At 47.2% G+C, this 24,494-nt stretch overlaps 2 protein-coding genes across 11 annotated transcripts in view; both read right to left on the bottom strand.

Annotated features, from left to right (window-relative positions):
- PIK3CG (phosphatidylinositol-4,5-bisphosphate 3-kinase catalytic subunit gamma) overlaps window positions 1–8,250 on the bottom strand; it is a 64,356-nt gene extending 56,106 nt beyond the window's left edge. For 2 of the 9 annotated variants that reach the window (XM_068130464.2, XM_078786548.1), the window contains exon 1: window positions 8,111–8,246. The gene's annotated coding sequence lies outside the window, so the exon portion shown is untranslated. Of the gene's footprint in view, window positions 1–5,009; window positions 5,185–8,104 lie in introns of those variants that run through there. The other 7 variants (XM_078786550.1, XM_068130458.2, XM_068130462.2 and 4 more) reach the window with 6 other exon arrangements.
- An 8,494-nt stretch (window positions 8,251–16,744) lies between these two features.
- Window positions 16,745–24,494, bottom strand: part of MCM10 (minichromosome maintenance 10 replication initiation factor) — an 87,103-nt gene continuing 79,353 nt past the window's right edge. For both annotated transcript variants that reach the window (XM_078786520.1, XM_078786521.1), the window contains 2 exons: window positions 24,275–24,317; window positions 16,745–17,368 (listed from right to left, as the gene is read on the bottom strand). In XM_078786520.1, the coding sequence (XP_078642646.1) occupies window positions 17,282–17,368; window positions 24,275–24,317 (130 nt within the window). In that variant the 3' untranslated portion in view covers window positions 16,745–17,281. The remainder of the gene's footprint in view (window positions 17,369–24,274; window positions 24,318–24,494) is intronic.

Here is a 24,494-nt window from a genome sequence, read left to right on the forward strand (position 1 = left end):
CCCGTGTGGGTGTGTATGTTGTCTGGGGTATATAATAATACTGCTTTAAGGACTGCCTGTGTCCTGCTTCTTTTTCTTCCTTTCTTGTACATTCTTTCCTTTCCTCTTTTTGTTTGTAATAAATTCACCTGTTCCTTCTGGTTTCGTCTTAATCCCTTCGCTTTCATCTTTTCTCAATTGAGTACCTGTGGCACGATTAGGAACCGCTCAGAATCGGTTTAGTCTCATTGTTAACAGCTCGGATTTGCGGATTGCTAATCGCTCGGCATTTTCCATCTTATCCGTGGTTCGAGCGGGAGTTATTCCCTCGTTTCCGGCCAGCGTTGGTACTTAGGTAGTAGTGAACCCCTAGGCCTAACAAACCCTATCTAATGCCACGGCCGGGAAGGACGTTATAACCCCAGGACTCGGGACGGCCAGCTAAAAGACAAGGGGATTAACCCCCCCCCCCCCTTGATAAGGGGAGCGCCGACCCCCGAAATCCGTAACAATATATATATATATATATATATATATTTATTATTTTATATATATATATATATATATATATATATATATATATATATATAATATATATATATATATATATATATATATATATATATATATATATATATATATCGTAACTCCACCAACACACACACACGATGTTAAATATATTATATATATTTAACAGTTAGTGCTGTCTGTCTGTCTGTGTCATCCTGAAACACAAAAACGCTCATCAGAGAGAAAAAAATTAAGCAAAAGTTGCTTCAAGGTAATGCAAACAGACAACAAACAGACAGACAAACAGATCCCCCCCCCCCCCCCCTTCCCACGCCTCCTGCCCCCAAGCCCTCTCCCTCCCACACTTCTCCCTGCTCTCAAATGTTGTGGTTGTGTGCTTCCCCTTCTCTCCCCATCTTGTCTTCCGCTCCCTCTTTTTGTATATTTTGTTTGTCTGGTTGATTTGTTTGTGAAATAATGTTAGCTCTTTCACGAGCCTCGATTCAGTATACAAAAAAAAAAAAAAAAAAACTTTTTAATCAGAAAAAAAAACATTGAACACGGGTGACACCGTCACAATTTCGGTCTTTGAGGCCGGCCGATAGGCACGAGGTTCTCCTGACCACGTGGCCCGTGACTTGGTTTGTCCGCACAATGTGGGCGCTTTCAGGATGAACTTTAGCCGGGGAGCGTTTGGGTGCGTGGCGCCTTTGGGCGCCCCGGTCTGATACTGCCGCCCACGCGCAGAACACCATGTGAGTGCACGTGGGTCCCGGCGGTCCCACTGGCCTAGCGCTACCATGTTTAGACAGCGAGATCCGTCCCCGGGCACCGGCAAGCCAGGCACGGTAGGACACCCGCGGAGCCCCGGCGGACCAGGGGCGCGCGAGCCTACGCGTTAGCGTGCTACGGCGGAATCAACGGCTTCGGCCACGGCCGGGCCGATACTCGGCCCGGTCGCACCGGAAATGAACTGGTTCGACGCCCGCGCTAGAGAGGTCGCGGGCGACTGAGATGTTTTAACAAATAATTAATTAATTTGAGACGTCCGAGTTCTAGTGTTTGGAAATTTGGAAGAGCTTGACCCTAGCCTTTCCCTTGCGAGGGCAAGGAGGAACTTAACACTTGACACTTAAGCTTAGTTTGAAGTACACCCTGCCAGCGCTCCCGGTGGGACGGCAGGGCAACCAGAAGGGACGAGGTTCTCCTGACCACGTGGCCCTCGATCTGGGAAGCGAGAGGCGTTCCATTAGTGGACGCGCCCCTCACGCCCGACTTTTGGGCGGCCCCGGCAGGCCGTTTGTTTTGACGTTCCGTGACAGGCCCCGCACCCCCACCTCAGGGCCGACCGGGCGACCGGAATGAATCCCGGTGTCCCGATCCGAACCTTCAGAGCGGGCCGGCTGCACTTTCCGTCCCTGCAGTCCCAAATACCGGAACCACCCGCATACCACTTTATTCGACAAAATGAGGTGCGGCCTACAGCCTTAGAGAACCAACCCTATATAAGTCAATACCTCCAACGACACAGGTGCGCATTCGTGCCGCGTGACGTGGTGACGTCATCGCGCTTTCACCTTAAAAGATTTATTTGATATTTTGATATAAACCTTAGAAAACCAACCCTACAGAAGTCAAATGGTCCAATAAAGGGTGATGGGAGGGTGATTGCAGGGTGATGGGAGGGTGGTGGGAGGGTGATGGCAGGGTGGTGGGAGGGTGATGGGAGGGTGATGGGAGGGTGATGGCAGGGTGATGGGAGGGTGATGGCAGGGTGATGGGAGGGTGATGGGAGGGTGATGGCAGGGTGATGGGAGGGTGATGGCAGAGGGTGATGGGGGAGGGTGATGGCAGGGTGATGGGGGAGGGTGATGGCAGGGTGATGGGAGAGGGCGATGGCAGGGTGATGGGGGAGGGTGATGGGGGAGGGTGATGGGGCCTCCCTATAGAAGTCAGTATCTCCAAAACTCAGAATCATGAAAAACCCTTATTTGACCCCTCATAAGTTACTTAAGGGCCGATTTTAAAAATAAAAATTCTCGAAAATAATTTTTCGGTACCCGAATTCAACAGCTTTTTTTCTGGGTTTCCCACGGGAGTTGACCTTCAACATTTTAACACATGTTAATACACACCTTTACAAACATATTGGTGAAGAAATTTTTTGGTAACAATTTAGTTAACAGATTTGTGAAATATCTCATAAAATGCCCTTACTATTGTTATCCATTGCTCGTGGATTAATTAGCACTTGCAGGGGAAGGTGTAGTGGTTACCTTTTTCACATGTCGCGGTTAACTTATCCGCATGTGACAGTTACCAATACGATATGTTTGGTCTAACCCACGCACACGGGCATTTTGGCAAATTAAATAAATGTACTGTATGAATATCTCGCAAAGGAGCTCTTTATGAATGACGAGAATTTGAGCATGTATAGTTGTATACTCTGTTTTGAGGTACATGAATCAAAACTTACAAATTGTTGTTTATATACATGTACCAATGCCCTCTGCTAAAGGCACTTTCCTGCCTGTGGTAGTTAGTACTCCAACAAGTGAATGACATGCTTTGTTTTTAACAAAATTATGTAATTTGCTATAAAAGTGGAAGGTTACAGGTTCACGGTTTGAGTATTAATCGTAAATGAGTTCAAAGCCTTTCACAATGGTCTCTGAGACCTTCGTAAAACAAATAATAAAATAAGTTTTATTTTTTGTACTTTCACATGGAAGATAGGATTATTGTCATTCAAAATTTTCAATGATGCTTCAGAAAGAATTTGCTAGAAACCAATTCATGCCAGTGATACAGTTGTATGCCACAACTGAGAAAGGGGGGGGGGGGCATGCATTGAATGTATGTATTTGTCTCTGTTGATTTGAATGCGTGAGGACATTAACTTGTGTTTGTGTGTGTGACTTTCAATTTATAATTTGTATGTGTGTGCATTAGCACATGCGTGTATGTGTGTGTGCGTGATTGTAAATATGTAATTTGTATATGTATTAGAGATTGTGTGTGTGTGTGTGTGTGTGTGTGTGTGTGTGTGAGAGAGAGAGAGAGAGAGAGAGAGAGAGAGAGAGAGAGAGAGAGAGAGAGAGAGAGAGAGAGAGAGAGAGAGGGGGGGCCGGGGGTAGGGGGCTAATCTATTTTTGGTGGGATTAATATATGATCGGCAACATGCAGCAAAGTTTAGATTAATAATTTAAATATGAAAATTAAACAAACACAAATATATACCCACACACGATAAACAAGGTCAAACAACTGCAGAAATAGAAAGATAACTCTTAACATTGTATTGTTTCATGTACATGTTTCAGCAGGGAGGTGAGAGTTCGAGTCTCGCTCTCGCCTCCCTGAAATTAAAATGAGGCTGAAATAAGCAGCACGTGTACCTGTCTAGTTCATTCCTTCTTTGTCATGGTTCTAAATGTCTGTGACTGTTAAATCACAACCAGCTCTGTGATTTTCTTCTTTATCATATGGCTCTTAGTTGTCATAAATCTTCTATTTTGTCATCTTCACATAATTTGTTCATTATCAACATGGAAAAGACCAAAAAGACCATTCCCATCTCTCATACATAGAGAACATAATGGAATACACGGTTCAATGCACTAGCGCCATACGGCGGCTCCGCACTGAATGGACTCAAAATGGCATCAAATCGTTAGTTGTCGCTACTCTCTCTATAAAGGGACTCTAAATCTCAGCCCCCCCCCCCCCTCCCCACCTCCACATGGAAATGTTGAGAATTTTAAAAATCTCATCAAAGCAACTAATATTCTTCTCATATTGTCATTGTCATCGTCATTCATATGCAGCATGTGGTTGTTAGTTAGCATCAGTTCTTGCAGGGATGTAATAGTGTTACTGATACAGTGCCCCACCCTCCCCAGTGGGTCAGATCAGGAATTTGGGACAGTGACAGCAATAGATCACCTAATATTCGGGAAGGACAGTGTGGGATCTGCCACGTGCACCACCTAATGCAATTGGACTGGACTCCCAGTTTAACATCCATCCGAGGAACGGCAAACACACAACAATCCCTCACCTTGGCTGTGAAACACCAGCTTGAGCGTTTATAGCTGGGTCGAGATCCGAACCCAGGCTAGGCAGCTCAGAGGCAAGTGTGCATACCGCTCAGCCATCCTGCCAGCACTCTTATCATATTAAGCTCCATCTATGCATTCATTTTCTCTACAAGATGGAGATCCATGGAAGAGCAAGATCACAAAGGGTATGAACTGACAATAGGGCAGCAGAATAACTCTTGGACACAATTAGCGAAGGATCGAATGAAAAGGAAAAGAGGAGAGAAGTGGAGGAGAGGAAACATAGCAATCTTAAAGTAAGAGGGTTGGGTTTAAAAAAGGTTAATGGGGGTAAAAAAGATCGTGGGTAATGATGGGGGACGACAGGAGATGGCAGTGTACTGCGTGCTTCCTGGAGGGAACAGTGGGGGGTGGGGGGGGGGGGGGAACCAGCCTAAGGAAGACGGTTCCACGTACCGGAGAAGTGAGGAACAAAAGAGCTTATATGCAGCAAGCCTGGAATTTGGGAGTTTAACCAGAAAGTGATTCCTGGAAGAACGTGCGCTCCAAATTCATGAGGAGGGCCTCCGGAGGGAAGAGAAGCAACATGGCTGGAGTATAAAAGGGGATAAAACATACACCATATTCACCCAAAGGGGATAATAAATAGATGTCCCCCAATACAATTATCTACAATTCCTATCCCATAATTAAATAAGTCATTTTAATAAATAAAAGTGTCTGTGTGAAACAGTAATCATGCCCAAACTACTGGGCCAATTTCCACCAAACTTGGCACAAAGATCAAATTGGACCTCCTGTTCAACATCGGCTACTTCGTTTTTATGACAATGGCTAATAATGATATCGCCAAATTAAATACTAAGTTATATTGTGGCAGTTTGTGGATGTGACATTGATGTTACCCGTTCCCGCCCCCTACCACCTCACATTTCCGGTTCTTTCACCTCCTTGCGTTTCCGGTACTTTCTCCTCCTTGCGTTTCCGGTTCTTCCTCCTCCTTGCGTTTCCGGTACTTTCTCCTCCTTGCGTTTCCGGTTCTTTCTCCTCCTTGCGTTTCCGGTTCTTTCTCCTCCTTGCGTTTCCGGTTCTTTCTCCTCCTTGAGTTTCCGGTTCTTTCACCTCCTTGCGTTTCCGGTTCTTTCTCCTCCTTGCGTTTCCGGTTCTTTCTCCTCCTTGCGTTTCCGATTCTTTCTCCTCCTTGCGTTTCCGGTTCTTTCTCCTCCTTGCGTTTCCGGTTCTTTCTCCTCCTTGCGTTTCCGGTTCTTTCTCCTCCTTGCGTTTCCGGTTCGTTCTCCTCCTTGCGTTTCCGGTTCTTTCTCCTCCTTGCGTTTCCGGTTTTCTACTCCTTGCGTTTCTGGTTCTTTTTCCTACTTGCGTTTCTGGTTCTTTCTCCTCCTGGCATTTCCGGTTCTTTCTCCTCCTTGCGTTTCCTGTTCTTTTTCCTCCTTGCGTTTCCGGTTCTTTCGCCTCCTTGTGTTTCAGGTTCTTTCTCCTCCTTGCGTTTCCGGTTCTTTTTCCTCCTCACATTTCCGGTTCTTTCTCCTCCTTGCGTTTCCGGTTCGTTCTCCTCCTTGCGTTTCCGGTTCTTTCTCCTCCTTGCGTTTCCGGTTCTTTCTCCTCCTTGCGTTTCCGGTTCTTTCTCCTCCTTGCGTTTCCGGTTTTCTCCTCCTTGCGTTTCCGGTTCTTTTTCCTACTTGCGTTTCTGGTTCTTTCTCCTCCTGGCGTTTCCGGTTCTTTCTCCTCCTGGCGTTTCCGGTTCTTTCTCCTCCTGGCGTTTCCGGTTCTTTCTCCTCCTTGCGTTTCCAGTTCTTTTGTCCTCCGTGCGTTTCCGGTTCTTTCTCCTCCCTGCGTTTCCGGTTCTTTTCTCCTCCCTGCGTTTCCGATTCTTTCTCCTCCTTGCGTTTCCGATTCTTTCTCCTCCTTGCGTTTCCGGTTCTTTCTCCTCCTTACGTTTCCGGTTCTTTCTCCTCCTTACGTTTCTGGTTCTTTCTCCCCCTTGTGTTTCCGGTTCTTTCTCGTACTTGTGTTTCCGGTTCTTCCTCCGCCTTGCGTTTCCGGTACTTTCTCCTCCTTGCGTTTCCGGTTCTTTCTCCTCCTTGCGTTTCCGGTTCTTTCTCCTCCTTGCGTTTCCGGTTCTTTCTCCTCCTTGCGTTTCCGGTTCTTTCTCCTCCTTGCGTTTCCGGTTCTTTCTCCTCCTTGCGTTTCCGGTTCTTTCTCGTCCTTGTGTTTCCGGTTCTTCCTCCTCCTTGCATTTCCTGTTCTTTCTCCGCCTCACATTTCCTGTTCTTTCTCCGCCTCACATTTCCTGTTCTTTCTCCGCCTCACATTTCCCTCCATACTTGGAAAATGTGAGACTTGTGAGAGTTGCGTTGTTTTGTTGAGGTTTTTACGTTCTGGGGTGAGTTTCTTGCTTTGTTATTATCGGAATGAAACCTTAAACCGGAAGTGTGGGACTTGTGTGAAAATTCCGTTGCTTGGCTGAGATGTGTATTTTTGAATGGGTTTGGTTTAAAGAAAAATATGTTTTTTGTGAGACTTAATTGTGTTGTTGTCCTTTTTCCAAAGCTTAAAACATACTTTGAGAAAAAGGGTATTGATTTAAGTCCTCTTGTGTCAAGATCCTGGTGGAATGATGCAGTACATTATCCCCAGGGTGTTTCTATGCAGGTGGAAGGGCGGTATGGCTGGATTTTGAACCCTACTTGCCACCCCCTCAGGATTGTGGAGTTCAATGGTTGTTGGTCTGGTCCAGCCACACCTTCCTCCCTGCCCCACCTCCCCCCTCCAGGCAGTTCTCCTGGAGACACTTTCATCACTCACACAGTACTTGGTTAGACATTGGATACACTTTCACCACTCACACAGGACTTGTTTAGACACCAGGTATACTTTCACCACTCACACAGGACTTGTTTAGACACCAGGTATACTTTCACCACTCACACAGGACTTGTTTAGACACCAGGTATACTTTCACCACACACACAGGACTTGTTTAGACACTGGATACACTTTCACCACTCACACTGTACTTGGTTAGACACTTGATACACTTTCACCACTCACAAAGTACTTGTTTGGACACTGGGTATACTTTCACCACTCACACAGGACTTGTTTAGACACAAGGTAAACTTTCACCACTCACACAGGACTTGTTTAGACACAAGGTATACTTTCACCACTCACACAGGACTTGTTTAGACACCAGGTAAACTTGCATCACTCACACAGTACTTGGTTAGACATTGGATACACTTTCACCACTCACAAAGTACTTGTTTGGACACTGGGTATACTTTCACCACTCACACAGGACTTGTTTAGACACAAGGTAAACTTTCACCACTCACACTGTACTTGTTTAGACACTGGATACACTTTCACAACTCACACAGTACATGTTTGGACACCGGGTATACTTTCACCACTCACACAATACTTGGTTAGACACCAGGTAAACTTTCACCACTCACACACTATATCTAACACACTTTGACCACTCACATTTTTGGGGGTTGTACATCGGATGCATTTTCACCACTTGCCTTTACCTGGTTGCACTCCGAATGGAGTCGCACATTGCTCCGCCATCGTTCCACCTTTCACTCCCAAAGCCAGGCTACACCTCTCACATCCAAGGCTACGTTTGCCATGGACTCGTGGATCCTATTCCGCAATTACCAAAACTCGTGAACATCGGCTCCGCCCATCACGCACCTGATGCGTCTAGACTGCACCACACCTGAAAAAGGTTACACACATAATCACACTCCAAAATGATTTAATTTAACAATGTTTCAAACACTTCACACTCGCGAGTGCTGGAGCATTCACCCACCAATAAATTAATCTTTGTCGACACCGATACACCACCGATAAGGTTGCCGTCCATTACTAGAGGGAAGAAGGAAAAGAAGAGATTTCAAAAAGTGGGATGGAAATAAAATCACGTGGACCGGTCACGTGGAAATAGTGGAAAGTTTCGTCTTCCTGGGTTCTGAGATTGCAGTGAGTGGAGAATGTGGAAGATAAATTAATAAATGGTTAGTGTTGGGGAGAACAGCAATGTCAGGATTGACAAGGATCTGGAAAGATGAAGATGTGACAATACAAACCAGAGGAGGCTGAAGAATACTCTGGTATTTCCATTTCCAATGGATGGATGTGAATCATGGACAAGGAAAAAAAAAAAAAAGCAATCAGACATTGCAGACCCTTCCTTGCCAGGACGTGTTTGTGTGGTTTTGTCGTTTGGGTCCTCGGGGTCTTTCGAGTCTTTTGGCTTTTCGGGGTCTTCTGGGTTCTTGGGGTCTTTGGGGTCATCGAGGTGTTTTGGGTCCTCGGGATTTTTTGGGGTCTGAAGGGTTTTTTGGGGTCTGAAGGGTTTTTTGGGGTCCTCTGGGTCTTTGGGTTATTCATTGTCTTAATGGGTCCTAGGGTCATAAAGGGTCTTGGGGTTGTAAAGAGTCTTAGGTAATTAATACACATACTCAATCACGTTCTGCGAACAAAAACACACGGACAAAACAAAACACACAACACACACAACACACACACACACACACAACACAAACAACACAAACAACACACACAACACACACAACACACACACCTCTCCTCTGGCGAGGATAATAAGGAAATTAGATGCACGAGGCAATTTGCCCCATCCCACCTGTGCCACAACTGCACCAGATCAAATAAATCCGTGGAAAATAACATTACTTTAATTAGGGGAATTGGAGGTGGAAGAAGTGGGGATGAGAACAGTGGGAGGGGGAGGAGGGATGAGAACAGTGGGAGGGGGAGGAGGGATGAGAACAGTGGGAGGGGGAGGAGGGATGAGAACAGTGGGAGGGGGAGGAGGGATGAGAACAGTGGGAGGGGGAGGAGGGATGAGAACAGTGGGAGGGGGAGGAGGGATGAGAACAGTGGGAGGGGGAGGAGGGATGAGAACAGTGGGAGGGGGAGGAGGGATGAGAACAGTGGGAGGGGGAGGAGGGATGAGAACAGTGGGAGGGGGACGAGGGATGAGAACAGTGGGAGGGGGACGAGGGATGAGAACAGTGGGAGGGGGAGGAGGGATGAGAACAGTGGGAGGGGGAGGAGGGATGAGAACAGTGGGAGGGGGAGGAGGGATGAGAACAATGGGAGGGGGACGAGGGATGAGAACAGTGGGAGGGGGACGAGGGATGAGAACAGTGGGAGGGGGAGGAGGGATGAGAACAGTGGGAGGGGGAGGAGGGATGAGAACAGTGGGAGGGGGAGGGGGAGGGGGAGGAGGGATGAGAACAGTGGGAGGGGAGGAGGGATGAGAACAGTGGGAGGGGGGAGGGATGAGAACAGTGGGAGGGGGAGGGATGAGAACAGTGGGAGGGGGAGGGATGAGAACAGTGGGAGGGGGAGGGATGAGAACAGTGGGAGGGGGAGGGATGAGAACAGTGGGAGGGGGAGGGATGAGAACAGTGGGAGGGGGAGGGATGAGAACAGTGGGAGGGGGAGGGATAAGAACAGTGGGAGGGGGGGAGGGATGAGAACATTGGGAGGGGAGGAGGGATGAGAACATTGGGAGGGGGGAGGGATGAGAACATTGGGAGGGGGGGAGGGATGAGAACAGTGGGAGGGGGGGAGGGATGAGAACAGTGAGAGGGGGGGAGGTATGAGAACAGTGGGAGGGGGGAGGGATGAGAACAGTGGGAGGGGGGGAGGGATGAGAACAGTGGGAGGGGGGAGGGATGAGAACAGTGGGAGGGGGGGGGAGGGATGAGAACAGTGAGAGGGGGGAGGGATGACAACAGTGGGAGGAGGGGATGAGAACAGTGGGAGGAGGGGATGAGAACAGTGGGAGGAGGGGATGAGAACAGTGGGAGGGGGGAGGGATGAGAACAGTGGGAGGGGGGAGGGATGAGAACAGTGGGAGGAGGCAGGGATGAGAACAGTGGGAAGGGGGGAGGAATGAGAACAGTGGGAGGGGGGAGGGATGAGAACAGTGGGAGGGGGGAGGGATGAGAACAGTGGGGGGGGGAGGGATGGGAACAGTGGGAGGGGGAGGGATGAGAACAGTGGGAGGAGGGGATGAGAACAGTGGGAGGAGGGGATGAGAACAGTGGGAGGGGGGAGGGATGAGAACAGTGGGAGGGGGGAGGGATGAGAACAGTGGGAGGGGGCAGGGATGAGAACAGTGGGAAGGGGGGAGGAATGAGAACAGTGGGAGGAGGGGATGAGAACAGTGGGAGGGGGGAGGGATGAGAACAGTGGGACGAGGGGATGAGAACAGTGGGAGGAGGGGCTGAGAACAGTGGGAGGGGGGAGGGATGAGAACAGTGGGAGGGGGGAGGGATGAGAACAGTGGGAGGGGGGAGGGATGAGAACAGTGGGGGGGGGGGAAGGATGGGAACAGTGGGAGGGGGAGGGATGAGAACAGTGGGAGGGGCAGGAGAGATGAGGACAGTGGGAGGGGGGAGGAGAGATGAGAACAGTGGGAGAAGGGGAGGGATGAGAACAGTGGGAGGAGGCAGGGATGAGAACAGTGGGAGGGGGCAGGGATGAGAACAGTGGGAGGGGGCAGGGATGAGAACAGTGGGAGGGGAAGGGATGAGAACAGTGGGAGGGGGGAGGGATGAGAACAGTGGGAGGGGGGAGGGATGAAAACAGTGGGAGGGGGGAGGGATGAGAACAGTGGGAGGGGGGAGGGATGAGAACAGTGGGAGGGGGGAGGGATGAGAACAGTGGGAGGGGGGGAGGGATGAGAACAGTGGGAGGAGGGGATGGATGAGAACAGTGGGAGGAGGGGATGAGAACAGTGGGAGGAGGGAGGGATGAGAACAGTGGGAGGAGGAGATGAGAACAGTGGGAGGGGGGGATGAGAACAGTGGGAGGGGGGAGGGATGAGAACAGTGGGAGGAGGAGATGAGAACAGTGGGAGGGGGGGATGAGAACAGTGGGAGGGGGAGGGATGAGAACAGTGGGAGGGGGGAGGGATGAGAACAGTGGGAGGAGGGGATGAGAACAGTGGGAGGGGGGGGGATGAGAACAGTGGGAGGGGGGGGGATGAGAACAGTGGGAGGCAGGCAGGGATGAGAACAGTGGGAGGCAGGCAAGGATGAGAACAGTGGGAGGGGGAGGGATGAGAACAGTGGGAGTGGGGGAGAGATGAGAACAGTGGGAGGGGGAGGAGGGATGAGAACAGTGGGAGGGGGGGAGGGATGAGAACAGTGGGAGGGGGGAGGGATGATAACAGTGGGAGGGGGGGAGGGATGAGAACAGTGGGAGGGGGGGATGAGAACAGTGGGAGGGGGGAGGGATGAAAACAGTGGGAGGGGGGGAGGGATGAGAACAGTGAGAGGGGGGGATGAGAACAGTGGGAGGGGGGAGGGATGAAAACAGTGGGATGGGGGGGAGGGATGAGAACAGTGGGAGGAGGGGATGACAACAGTGGGAGGGGGGAGGGATGAGAACAGTGGGAGGAGGGGATGAGAACAGTGGGAGGGGGGAGGGATGAGAACAGTGGGAGGAGGAGATGAGAACAGTGGGAGGGGGGGATAAGAACAGTGGGAGGGGGGAGGGATGAGAACAGTGGGAGGGGGGGATAAGAACAGTGGGAGGGGGGAGGGATGAGAACAGTGGGAGGAGGAGATGAGAACAGTGGGAGGGGGGGGATGAGAACAGTGGGAGGGGGGGATGAGAACAGTGGGAGGGGGGGGGATGAGAACAGTGGGAGGCAGGCAGGGATGAGAACAGTGGGAGGCAGGCAGGGATGAGAACAGTGGGAGGGGGAGGGATGAGAACAGTGGGAGTGGGGGAGAGATGAGAACAGTGGGAGGGGGGAGGGATGAGAACAGTGGGAGGGGGGAGGGATGAGAACAGTGGGAGGGGGGAGGGATGAGAACAGTGGGAGGGGCAGGGATGAGAACAGTGGGGGGGGGGGGAGGGATGAGAACAGTGGGAAGAGGGGAGGGATGAGAACAGTGGGAGGAGGGGAGGGATGAGAACAGTGGGAGGGGGGGATGAGAACAGTGGGAGGGGGGATGAGAACAGTGGGAGGAGTGGATGAGAACAGTGGGAGGAGGGGGGGTGAGAGCAGTGGGAGGAGGAGGGATGAGCCACTCCTTCATTTAAATGCGGAAAATTATGTTTCAAATACCATTTGAACCGCAGATTTCGCGCTCGCAACGGCAGGTTAAAAGTGCTCGGTGAGCAAAACCAAGTCAGTGTAAACTCACACACAGCGCATGCGCAAAAGGCCTCATTTGGCATTCATGTCATTTTGAAAGTCACCGATTCAATAAATATCCTTCTACGGCCAAACAATAACTTTATTTAATTAAATTGCATCTTTATACACAGGTCCACATTAAGTACTTGAAGGCCAGCACGACACAGCAATGGACTCGGGATGGATTTGATTTCACTGCTCAGGGATTTGTTTGTCTGGCTGTTGATTCTATCAAGCAAACATTTATTTACAGAGCAGTCAAACAACTAAGTGTCGCCTATAAAAGTGGAAGGCCCGGGTGTGGAGGTCACCTGTGAGGAGAGCAAACCCTCCTTGGCGTGAACGAGTTGATGGATTCAGGCGGACATGGTCGATTCCCCGCATTCACAAAACACCAGGAGTGGCCGAATAAGAAGAAAATTCATGTTATTGAGTGACCCAGTCAAAGTCCTCACTTGAACTCAATTGAACATTTATGGTGAGATTTGAAGATTTCAATCCAGACGATCTACATCAAACTCGGCAGAACTAAAGCAATTCTCATGTGAAGAATGGTTAAAGATTTCACCACCTCATGTGCAAAGCTGGTGGAGACCTACCCCCAAAAGACTCAGCAGTCATTGCTGCAAAAGGTGCTTCCACCAATTACTGACCGAAGGGGCTGAATACTTTTGAAACCAGTGAATTTTGATTTGTACATGGTTTTAGCAGGTATGCCCGACATGTAACCTCCTTCAACTGTAACAGTGATCTCTTCAGTTGTGAATAAAAAAAGGTTAAGTTGGAAAAATTGTTTCTAAATAATTCGTAATTCATCTGAATGTGACATTATTGGCAGGGGGGTGAACAATTTTGCAGGCCCCTGGAATTGGCTCTCCCGAATAATTCAACACAACAGTAAACAAGACAGGATTGAGACACGACAAATACAGTGCAACAAATCATGTCAATATCGAGGCCACCATGCTAAAATTCGGCAATTCTCTGTACTAGAGTATGTTTCTCTGAACCTTAGCCCCATCACAAAGTTTGCAAACGTGCTTGGGATACCCAGGGGCAGGTCACGGGCACAAAATATCACGCCGTGTACTCCCACCATCCCCCATGAGGGTGGGTGAATGACTTGAGATATTCAATTATAGAGGTGGAATATTGCAAGGGGTTTAACCACTGACCGTTGCCAGAGGGAGGGAGTATTGACACCACGAGAGAGTGAGTATTACTGCTTTATACAAGCGTTACGCCTAGGTCCCCCGTCGGTGAAGTGATGTGACTTGACAAAGTGGAAGACGCAAGGCGGCCATCTTGGATTTTGACGTGGTGATCCAATTTTCAACAGCGTTCTTCCTTATGCCGAGATACACCCACACACCAGATTAGAAGTTGGTACTTCGCTTATTTTTCAAGATGTTCCGCTCACAAGGTTCAGACATACAAGGCGGCGGCCATCTTGGATTTTGACGTGGTGACCCAATTTTCAATAGCGTTCTTCCTTATGCGCAGATACACCCACACACCACATTAGAAGTTAGTAGTTCGTTTATTTTTCAAGATATTTCACTCAAGGTTCAGACACATATATGGTGGTGGCCATCTTGGATTTTGACGTGGCGACCCAATTTTCAATAGCGTTCTTCCTTATGCCGAGATACACCCACACACCACATTAGAAGTTGGTACTTCGCTTATTTTTCAAGATATTCCGCTCACAAGGTTCAGACATACATGGCATCAGATATACATGGCGGCGGCCATCATGGATTTTGTCGTGGGTTGCACCCACACACCAAATTAGAATTCGGTCCTTCGCTTACGCACGCACGCACGCACGTACGCACGGACGGAGGGGAAAACCATAGTCCCCCTTTCGCTCCGCCGTGCGACGGGGGACAATAAAAACTAACCCCGGCACCCCCATGGGATATAACACTGCATCCTTCCCGATCACTCCCTATCGGCTCAGACTCAAAAATCTAAAGTTCTGGCTGCAGAAAGTTTCAATATCCAGGCCATTGAAATGATAGTTCTTCATCAAACACAACTCAATAGTCATGTTTATCTAAACAGCTCATCTCCCACTGTATGTCCTTTTAAACATCCATACAGATTTCATTTTTTATTTTTTTTGTATACAAGATCGAGGCTCGTGTAAGAGCTAACATTAATCACAAAAAACCGACAGAAAACATACAAAAAAGGGAGTGGGAGACAAGATGGGGAGAGAGAGGGAAGTACAACAGCAGAGAACAGGGACAACGGAAGATCTGTGGGAGGGAGAGGGCTTGGGGGGAGGAGGCATGGGAAGGTGGGGGGTGGGAACACATGGGGAAAAAAAAATGTTGCAAAAAATGTTCTCTATATAGGAGCAAGCCACAGGGTGGAGCAAGGTAGAACAGACAGTGCAACAAACGTCAAGAGAATGAATGAACAGGAAAAGACGAGAGAGGGAGGAGGGGATGAAACAAACTAGAAAGCAAAATGGTTGAGTTAGGAAAGGTTTAATGGAGGTCATGGTTAAAAACCGATGATGACTGCAAGAGATGGTGGTGCTCTGCTTAATTGAAGCCCGAGAGGGAAGTGAGCAGAAGAGCATCTGGAAGTGGTTCCACAGAGGGAAGGAGCAAGGAATTAAAGACTTGAGGTGCGCAGTAAGCTTGGATTTTGGGAATTTAACCATGAGATTGCTGGAAGAACTCTTGGAACCTGGATTGCGAGGAAGGGTCGGAGGACTGAGAGGGCAGAGGGTTCAATGTTGAAGAATAGAGAAGAAAAGAGAGCGACCACCGACCTGCCCGCAATATGAGAGCAACAGACCTTCTGCTTTGGCCTCATTATGGGAGACTCAAATAATGTGGGAGTCCATAGCTCATGGAGTACTTGCTGCTCTCCTCTATGGGCTTGTGTGCAGGCATCACATATGTCTCCTAGATTCTGTGGAATCAAAAGTTCTTAAAGTTCTCCGAAGGCCCAAGCACAAGATCTGTTGCTTTCACATCGCAGGCAAGTTGGAGATTTTTTCATTGCCTCTTGTCCGATATTGATCCCTTTGCTCTGTCCTTCAATCTCCCTGACAACTCCAGGAAGTACGCATTCTTTCAGTAACCTCCTCCTAGTTAAACTTTCCAAGTCCAGGCTGCTGCACACCTCAACTCTTCTGTCTATGGAACCATCTTGCAGAGGCTGTTCCATCCGAATCTTCCCTCCAGAACTTCTATCAGCCATTGAACCTTACGTAATCCACCCCCTTCTGACCTTACGTAACCTTTATTACCCCCCACTAACCCTTCCTATTCCAACCTCTTACTTGCTACGTTCAATGTTTCCTCCATTGCTCTCTCTCTCTCTCTCTCTTTCTTTCCTGTTTGTTCATTCCCTTGCTGGTTATGCCCAATTCTTGCCCTGCTACTCCACTGTCAATTCAACCTTACTCCTACATGACCCTCACTCTTGTGGAGAGAATGGGGGAAGGGGAATGGGGGAAAAAAATTTCACTTTTCAATGTAAACTAGAAAGAGCAGAGATCACAGACCCTAGCCAGGACGTGTTTTCAGTGGTTTTCTATTCAACGCTTTCGGAGATCGAGATGCAATTTTTTTCGGTTTTCCAAGATGGCGGCCGAACCACCTGACCGATGACGCCATCTTTTTTTTCTCCACCAATTTTTCCCTAGATGACGCTCAAGAAATGTCATCTTCATCGGATGAAGTTTTGTACTTCTCGAATTATGACGTCATAATGGAGGCACCTATGACATCATCATTAACATATTTTATTCCCCATGGAGTTCTTTACAATGAGCCATGTCTCAATTTTTTCTTTGCAGCACTTTTGGAGATATGGAGGTGCAAAGCGTTTCGGTTTTTCCAAGATGGCGCCAATACCACGTGAACTTTGACGTCATAATTATAATTTTAAAAAATCTGCTGGTGGAGTTGCACCTATGGCGAAAATTTCCTGTCAATCGGACCAACGGTTGCAGAGAAAATCATATTTATTCTGTGCGGACAATCAGACAAACAAACGGACTCAAATGCAATACCCTATCCTCAGGCGAGGGTAATTACATAGTGTATACTAACCATGAAGTTTTGGCCATTTGATCCATCATTACCACTGCATTGTCCCATATCATGTTAACTTAATCTATCAATCCCATTTTTACCATTAATATAATCCAACCGAACATCGGCATCCTTTCCAAACAATATACACATTTCACGCATCACTTAATCATGCAACGATCCTGCATCTCCACTCCATCGTTTGCATCCTATGTTATTGTTTCCAATGATAACCATTGAGCAATAAAGTAGACCCTTTGGTTGTTCTCACAAAGATGACAGCTCGGTGATGTGAGTATGATGTCAGCTGAAACAGCCCTATTAATCGAGTGAGAAAATATCTTTTATTATGCAGTCAAACAACAGAGAGAAAATATCTTTGACAAAGAAGACATCCACATAACAGCATCCAAGTCCAATAAACCGTTCAGTAGTGGTGTATCGAGGTTCTACGAAGCCAGGCTGTTAAGAAACTTGGGTTGTTCCTCTCCGCGTGGCTGTAGTGTTTCCCCTCCGATCTTTGGGCCTTTTTTCTCCTGCCCGGCACAAAGGATACGTGTGCAATAAGTTACCATTTTTAGACAATAGAGCACACAGGTTATGAAACAGTGTGCGCAAGAATATTCTGCTTGACAGGTCTATAGAAGCTTTTCAGGCAATGTCACAAGCCGGTAGCCTAGCCCCCCATTTTACCAGGCACCTGGTTAAGTGGTTAAATGAAATACGATGACCGAGAGTTATGTATGTGGTTACAATAACCAACAGCAAGGACAAAGTTGTACTTCCGTTTCATGCGGATACCAGGTGCAGACATTTCTCATTTCTGCCTGAACTGTACTGACTATTTAAACCCTACATTGACTCTTTGTTCCAGGTAATAAGCTCAAAAAATGTCTCTTGCATTATGTAGTCCAAATATTACTATTATTCCAACCAAAGCCCAATCCTTTACATCTCTTCACATTGAATTGCATTTTACAATTTGGTACTCGAGGAGAGACATTAAGATTACCGAGGCTTTCCCAAATTTGATCACTCCCTTCTTTGCTATTTGCCTTATCTCCAAGCTTGGTGTCATCTGCGAAATTCGAAGTCTACTCTTTACCTTGCGAACCAAATCATTCACAAATTACAAACAAGAAAGAGCAATCAGAGATCTCAGAAACTCACCAGGATGTGTTTTTAGAGGTTCTTAAGGCTTTTGTGTTAATACAAATATGGCGGCCGAACCACGTGACAGATGATGCCATCATTTTATTTTCTCTACCAATTTATCCCGAAATGACGCTCAAGAAATTTCGTCTTGTTCGGATGAAGTTTTGTACTCGAATTATGACGTCATATTGGAGGAACCTATGACATCATTAACATATTTTATTTCCCATGGAGAGTTCTTTACAGAGCCATGTCTCGTTTTTTTTCTATCAGCGCTTTCGGAGATATAGAGGTGCAAAGTTTTTCGGTTTTTCCAAGATGGCACCAATACCAAGTGACCTATGACGTCATAATTATCTTATAAAAAATTGTACAGGAGGAGGCGCACCCATGGTGAAACTTTCCTGTCAATCGGACCAACGGTTGCAGAGAAAAATCATATTTATTCTGTGCAGACAAACAAACAGTCAGACAAACAAACAAACAGAATCAAATGCAATACCCTCTCCTCTGGCAAGGGTAATTAACTGCGGTCCTAGGAATGATCCCAGAGGTTTTCCACAACTTACAACTTCCCAATCTGACAAGCATCATTTGCTTCCTATCCTTAATCTGGTTTTCAAACTCGTTACACTCGTCAGAGGAGAGGGCATTGCATTTGGTTCTGTTGGTTTGTGTGTCTGTCTGTCTGTCTGTCTTGAATGTAAGTACATCTATTAATAACGTACTATTAGAATATGATTATGTATATTTCGGGACGGGAAGTAGGGAGTTAGGGAGAGAGGGATACACAAAACTGCAAAACTGGTACTGTTGATGATAGATTGAGTTGATAGATAGATAGATAGATAGATAGATAGATAGATAGATAGATAGAGCGGTTGAGTAAGAAAGCCTAAACTCGCTAAAAGTAATGTGAAGTACCTCAGAGTATGTCCCCTATGTGACAGACGACGATCCAGTAGAGATGTTGTGAATGACAAGCGAAAGTACAGGTGTTTGTTTTTGTTTTTTTTCTTTGCATACAGCATCAAGGCTTGTGTAAGAGCTAACACATTGAACATGAAAAACATGCACAGACACATAAAACATGCAATGAAGGGACCGGGAGACAAGAGTGGGAGAGAGAGAAGAACACAAGAAGAGAACAGGGGCGTATGTAGATCTGTGGAAGGGGAAGGGCTGGGGGAGGAGGGAGGGGTACACGGTACAAAGCAAATGAACACTTCTAAGAATTTCAGGAAATAAGTTGGGGATTTAAAGAGGCGGATTTGGGGTGTTTTAACGGGGGTAGAAAAGATCAAGGTTTTGGATGGGGTAAGATAAGAGATGGTGGTGAACAGCTGTTTGAAAGACCTGGAGGGACAAGAGGGAATGAAGAAAGTGAGGGAGTTTGTTCCAGAGGCGGGAGAAAAGAGGAATGAAGGAGTGAAGGGTGAGCAGAGGGTCTTGATTTTGGCAGTTTCACCAGAAGAGGGTTGCTGGCAGATCTTGTGCGACCTGTCGGAATATTTGGGGGACAGAGCACAGACAGAACAGGGGGAGAGAAGGCCGGAGAGGAGGCGATAGAAGACGGAAAGACCACCAACCTGCCTGCGGTGAGAGAGAGAAAGGCCCTCAGAATCAGCTTCATCGTGAGAGATACCAATGATTCTGAATGCTTTGGTTTCAACCGCGTGAAACAGAGCTAGGTGTGAAGTAGGAAAACCTGCCCAGAGGGGAGAGCAGTGTTCCATTGAGCTGTGGATGAAAGCTTTGTATGTGGTGAGGAGCTCAGGTGTGCCCAGAAAGGACTTCGCACAACGGAGGATGTCCAGTCGGCAACTGGCTTTGGAGGCCAGCTTGGAAATGTGGTTTTCCCAGGAAAGATAGTGTTAACGTTTCTTCAAGAACTGAAATATGCACATTAGCACAAAGTGGTCTCAGCGAATGTGTGCCTGTCCAGAAACTTTTGCTGACTTTGCCTCTCCAAACTCTTCAGACGTGACATGGAAAATGTTCTGATGGATATGGAGTGAGAACGCATTGACTTGCAGGCGAATGTAGAGGCAAACTGGCATATTTATAAAAAGGCCTCCAACTGTCAAGCTACCCAGTAATTCATCGGAACAACCTTCTCTCTTTGGATGTGCATACAATTGTGGGCAAACCTTCCACCATGCACATCAACAACTTGAACGTGACATTACGTCTGACTGACAATCAGCTTCACAATATAATTTACATTGTGATAAGTTTCAAACCCTTGTTTACCAGAAAATGATCACGGGTAGAAGTTAGTTGCATAACCCCCAATAAAGCATAACTAGGCCTGTTCCTTGAAATGTATTAATTGGGACTACATATTCAGGCAGGTTTATATATTGTCATGTGAATCCCTCCGGTTAACACCGTAGGATTGCGGATGGCTCAAACGGACTTAAATGGAGGCGATGATCAAATACGGATTTGACTATGCTACGCAGGAGGAAGGAGGGAAGAGGAAGAAGCGGAAGCGCTTACCTCCCGGCTCGCGCGCGCCAGCGTCTTCAACCTGGAAAGTGATTAACTCAAACGAGAATATGTTTAAAAAGAAATGGAAAATAATACAAGGGTTTATTCGAAATAAAGATCGAGACAGGGAATCGCGATGATACATATATGTCCTAATCGGGACGTCCCCACACCAGACTTGACAACAGGACAAAGGAATGAATGAAATAAAGAAATCGTCGTGTGGTGTTCTGTGGTGCAAGCTTATCTGTCCGCAGTGGATGTCCGTCGTCCAATGCGGCCCCCCAGTCCGCCTCGCTCGCGTGCTCCGCCAGGCCCCGAGCGACCCGCTCAGCGGCACGCCCTACTCCAAGCTCCTCGTCGGTCGCACACGAGGTCCCGTTCGCTCACAGCACCGAGCCTCGCTCCAAGCTCCGAGCACCAAAGAACACCCCAGGGAAGCGAGCGCAAAGGAAAACCAGGGAAGAAACCAGCAAAGAGTCCAGCGCAGAGCAGCACAAGCATGAAGGGTCGATCTCCAACATGAAGCACGAAGGGTCCAGCGTGAAGAGAACAAGAGAGTACGAAGAACCCCAGGAAAGCACAGAGAGGGAAATGGAAGAGAGAGAAAATGCCGGCGAGCCAGCAGTTTTATCACTAGCCCTGTGACATCAGTTCTCTCTCTCTCCAACCAGCGCGGTGACCCTCGTTTTCCAGAATCTTCACACCGCGCTGGTGTCCTCTCATTGGCCGAGTGCTTTCCGCCCCCCATGTCATGCCATCCTCGTGGCCAACCACAAGTCCTTCTTTTCCCTCCCATCACGGGGCAGTTCTCTGTCCCTCCTATTGACCAATCCCTCTTCCTTCCCTATTCTGCCAATCGGCACCCTGTGGTGTTGCTCGCCCCACCCCCCCCCCCCCCCTGGCCAATCAACAGTCCTCCTGGGCGTGGCTCCCAGCCTCGCTCGATGTTTGTCGCCCATGGTGGCGTACTGCGCAGCCGCTTCCTGCTTGTCTTCCAAAGTCATTGTTGTAAGGGAGGGAATTTAATTACTGTTGTGCACTAAGGACCTATCTAAATGTCTATATGAGAATGCGTTGCCATAACGGACACTGGGTTGGCGACAGAGGGGACGACAAACGAAGGAATTTTACCCATAATCCCTGCACTAATTAGCATGCCCCGCCCCCTCATAACGGGGACACAGATACGACTTATACCGACATCCGGGCTACACAGAAATTACATATAGATTCCCTATCACGACAGTCGAGTTACCTACCTATACAGATCTATCTGGCTCTATATATTCCTCCACCCAAATTCATAACAATATTTATGAGAAAATGTTTAACAGAAGACAAATTTGATTGTGACCTCAAGTCATACTCATCAAGTGGCACTTATTGGGAGGGTTGACCTGCAGATACTATCAACTCAACGCTGCGGCGGTGTCGGACACACCTGGAGATGGTGTTGTTGGGTGAGAGATGTTTGTTTGGGTTGGTTCTTTAATTTCAGGACAGACATTGAATTTGTGGGATGGCTCGAGTGAGAGGGTGCAAAGCAGTGTGGGTGAAAAGCGGTGCGTGGGAAGATGCCTGGGTGCAGGGTCCTCATTCTCAGGAGATTAGGGCCCCCAGCATTTAGCCTGCTTTTTCAATTGTCGCCAAATGCTGCATTCACAGTACAAGTACACCCGCTAATTATGGGAGTGGCAGGGAGGGCCATTCCTCTTTGGGGTATATTGATTACAGTCGATCTATGGTCGGGTCTCAAGAACATTGGGTGTGTGTTCATTTACCAAGTTTTTTTGGAGAGAGATCGCCAAGTGGTTTAAGCATTCAAGCAAGCACTCCATTCAAAACCGTTAAGGACCGGCTGGCTTGGCAAGCGCAAGCTAGCTGCTTGGTAAATGAGCACACCCCGGTCTTCCTCCCTTTTAGTTTCATATCAAACAGCAGGAGTGAGTTTCAAAAGTTAGCTACGAAAAATGCCACGGTAGCGGCAGAAAGGGCCGTGTTATTAACCCAACATTTGTGGGTTATATAGAGTACAGTAGATCTTCGTTCAGTTCTGTAACTAAACCTTACTTCACGGATGTCGGGATTCCTCCAAATTTCTTCATTTAGTGTTATAAAGAGCATTAGCGACTGTTTAAAAAGCTAAGCATACATGTTTGAGGTTTATAATATTTTTACTTCCTGTAGAAGCTGTTGCTCCCACGGAAACGCCATTATAACTATAAGATATTTGTCCACATTATCACTGCAGGAAAAACGCCTTGGGGGAAGTGGGACATTATTAGTATTAATATTGTTTTGTAATAACATTAACAATATGCGATTATCATTAATTTTGTTATTAAAAGCGTCTTTGGGAAAATGCCACGATAAATCTTCTTCTTTGGACAAACGCCACAATAAAGCTAATTTAACATTGATATACACCTCAACATGCAACGCCATTGATGGCAATGGTGGGGAAAACCCGCTCGGGGGAGAAAACCCCCTTGGGTAGGGGGGCAAATGAATGCGCTACAACCTTCATTATGTAACCCTTCGTCATCTTGTCAAGTTTGGTTGAGATTGGATAAGTAACGACGGAATGTATTGGCATCAAACATTCATCAGACAGACGGACGGACAGACAGACACGAAATGGCATATTTTAGTATGATATGCTGCTGGCATGGGCATCACATTTGGCCACATAAATATCTAAAAAACGTTTATTTGAAAGAAACATGTTCTGTAAAAAAAAATTGTGTAGCAGTGAGAATCAAGTAGAAACCAGTAACAGGTACCAAAGGCAGTGATACTCGTACACAAGTTCAATAACCAGCAACAGTGTATAAAGTGTCACAGAGACTGCACATGGCATTTATTCGACTTTTACATTTAACAACGTCGTATGAAATAACAATCGGTAATGCACCATTGCCTGGCAAAACGGAGTACGATGCAATCTTGTCATTTGACTGAAAAACCTCGACAGCAAAATGCAAAACGATCAGGCCAAGTGTCATTGGTTCAAATCGCATGACCTATCCTAACTGGGAATCGCGTCATATCCTTCCATATTTGTTTGAATGAACCCACCGTTTTCCAGCACAATCCCCAATCACGGCAAAAAACGATCTCGGTAGTCTCGGAGAAAACAAATCCAACAGGTGTTGCACTTGTTGGCTTAAATTGGCCAAGGATCAGAGACTCAAGCACCACAATCACAAAATGTCAGACTTTTAAGTAAATGAGGTCGTAAAACATGAATGTGTGGTACAGCTAGGATGGAAATGGCCTGTGGCTGTGAAAAAAGAGCCTAAGCAACACATGGTAATGCGTTTACTGTAAATTTTAATGTACAAGGCGCAGAATGTTAAGTAGTAATAACGGTTCGAATTGAAACAACAATGAAGAACTAGTCTTGCTGGTGAAGGCTAGTGTCGATCTGTGCCGGCGGACAGGTAGAACAATAGATTAAATGCACAGGACATTGACCAAGGTGTGCTAACTGCCTTGGGAAGCAAGAAGCTGATGCTCCGGGTGTTAACCACTCGTCGGAGGAAGAGAGGAAGGGTTAATGCCCGAAACATCAGCTTCTCCTTGCTTTCCACGGTGGTTAGCATACCTCAATTAACGTCCTGTTGCTTTCATCCAATGTTTGCAGGTGAAGCAAATTGAGAAAGAATGACAATCACATGAAAGAAAAACAATTATTGGAGGCTGTCATTGAAAGATAATGATGCCAGACGTCGTCGAGGAAAGTTGTAAAAAGTTTGGCAACAAAAGGACGACAAACTGAAGCGCCTCACCTTGAGCATGCCATCCCTCTCCCATTTGAAGACGCCACATTTCCTGTAAAAGACACATTTTAGTGCAAAGTGGACATTTTTTGGCAGAAGCATGATGCAATACAATTCTCCAAATAGCCTCTGTGTGTGAAGTCAAATTTATTTGTTGATCTTTATAAATATATATATATATATATAATATATATATATATATATATATAATATACATATATATATATAT

Source organism: Myxine glutinosa, chromosome 11 (assembly GCF_964187855.1).
Source record: "Myxine glutinosa chromosome 11, kmMyxGlut1.1, whole genome shotgun sequence".
Classification (NCBI taxonomy): Eukaryota; Metazoa; Chordata; class Myxini; order Myxiniformes; family Myxinidae; genus Myxine; species Myxine glutinosa.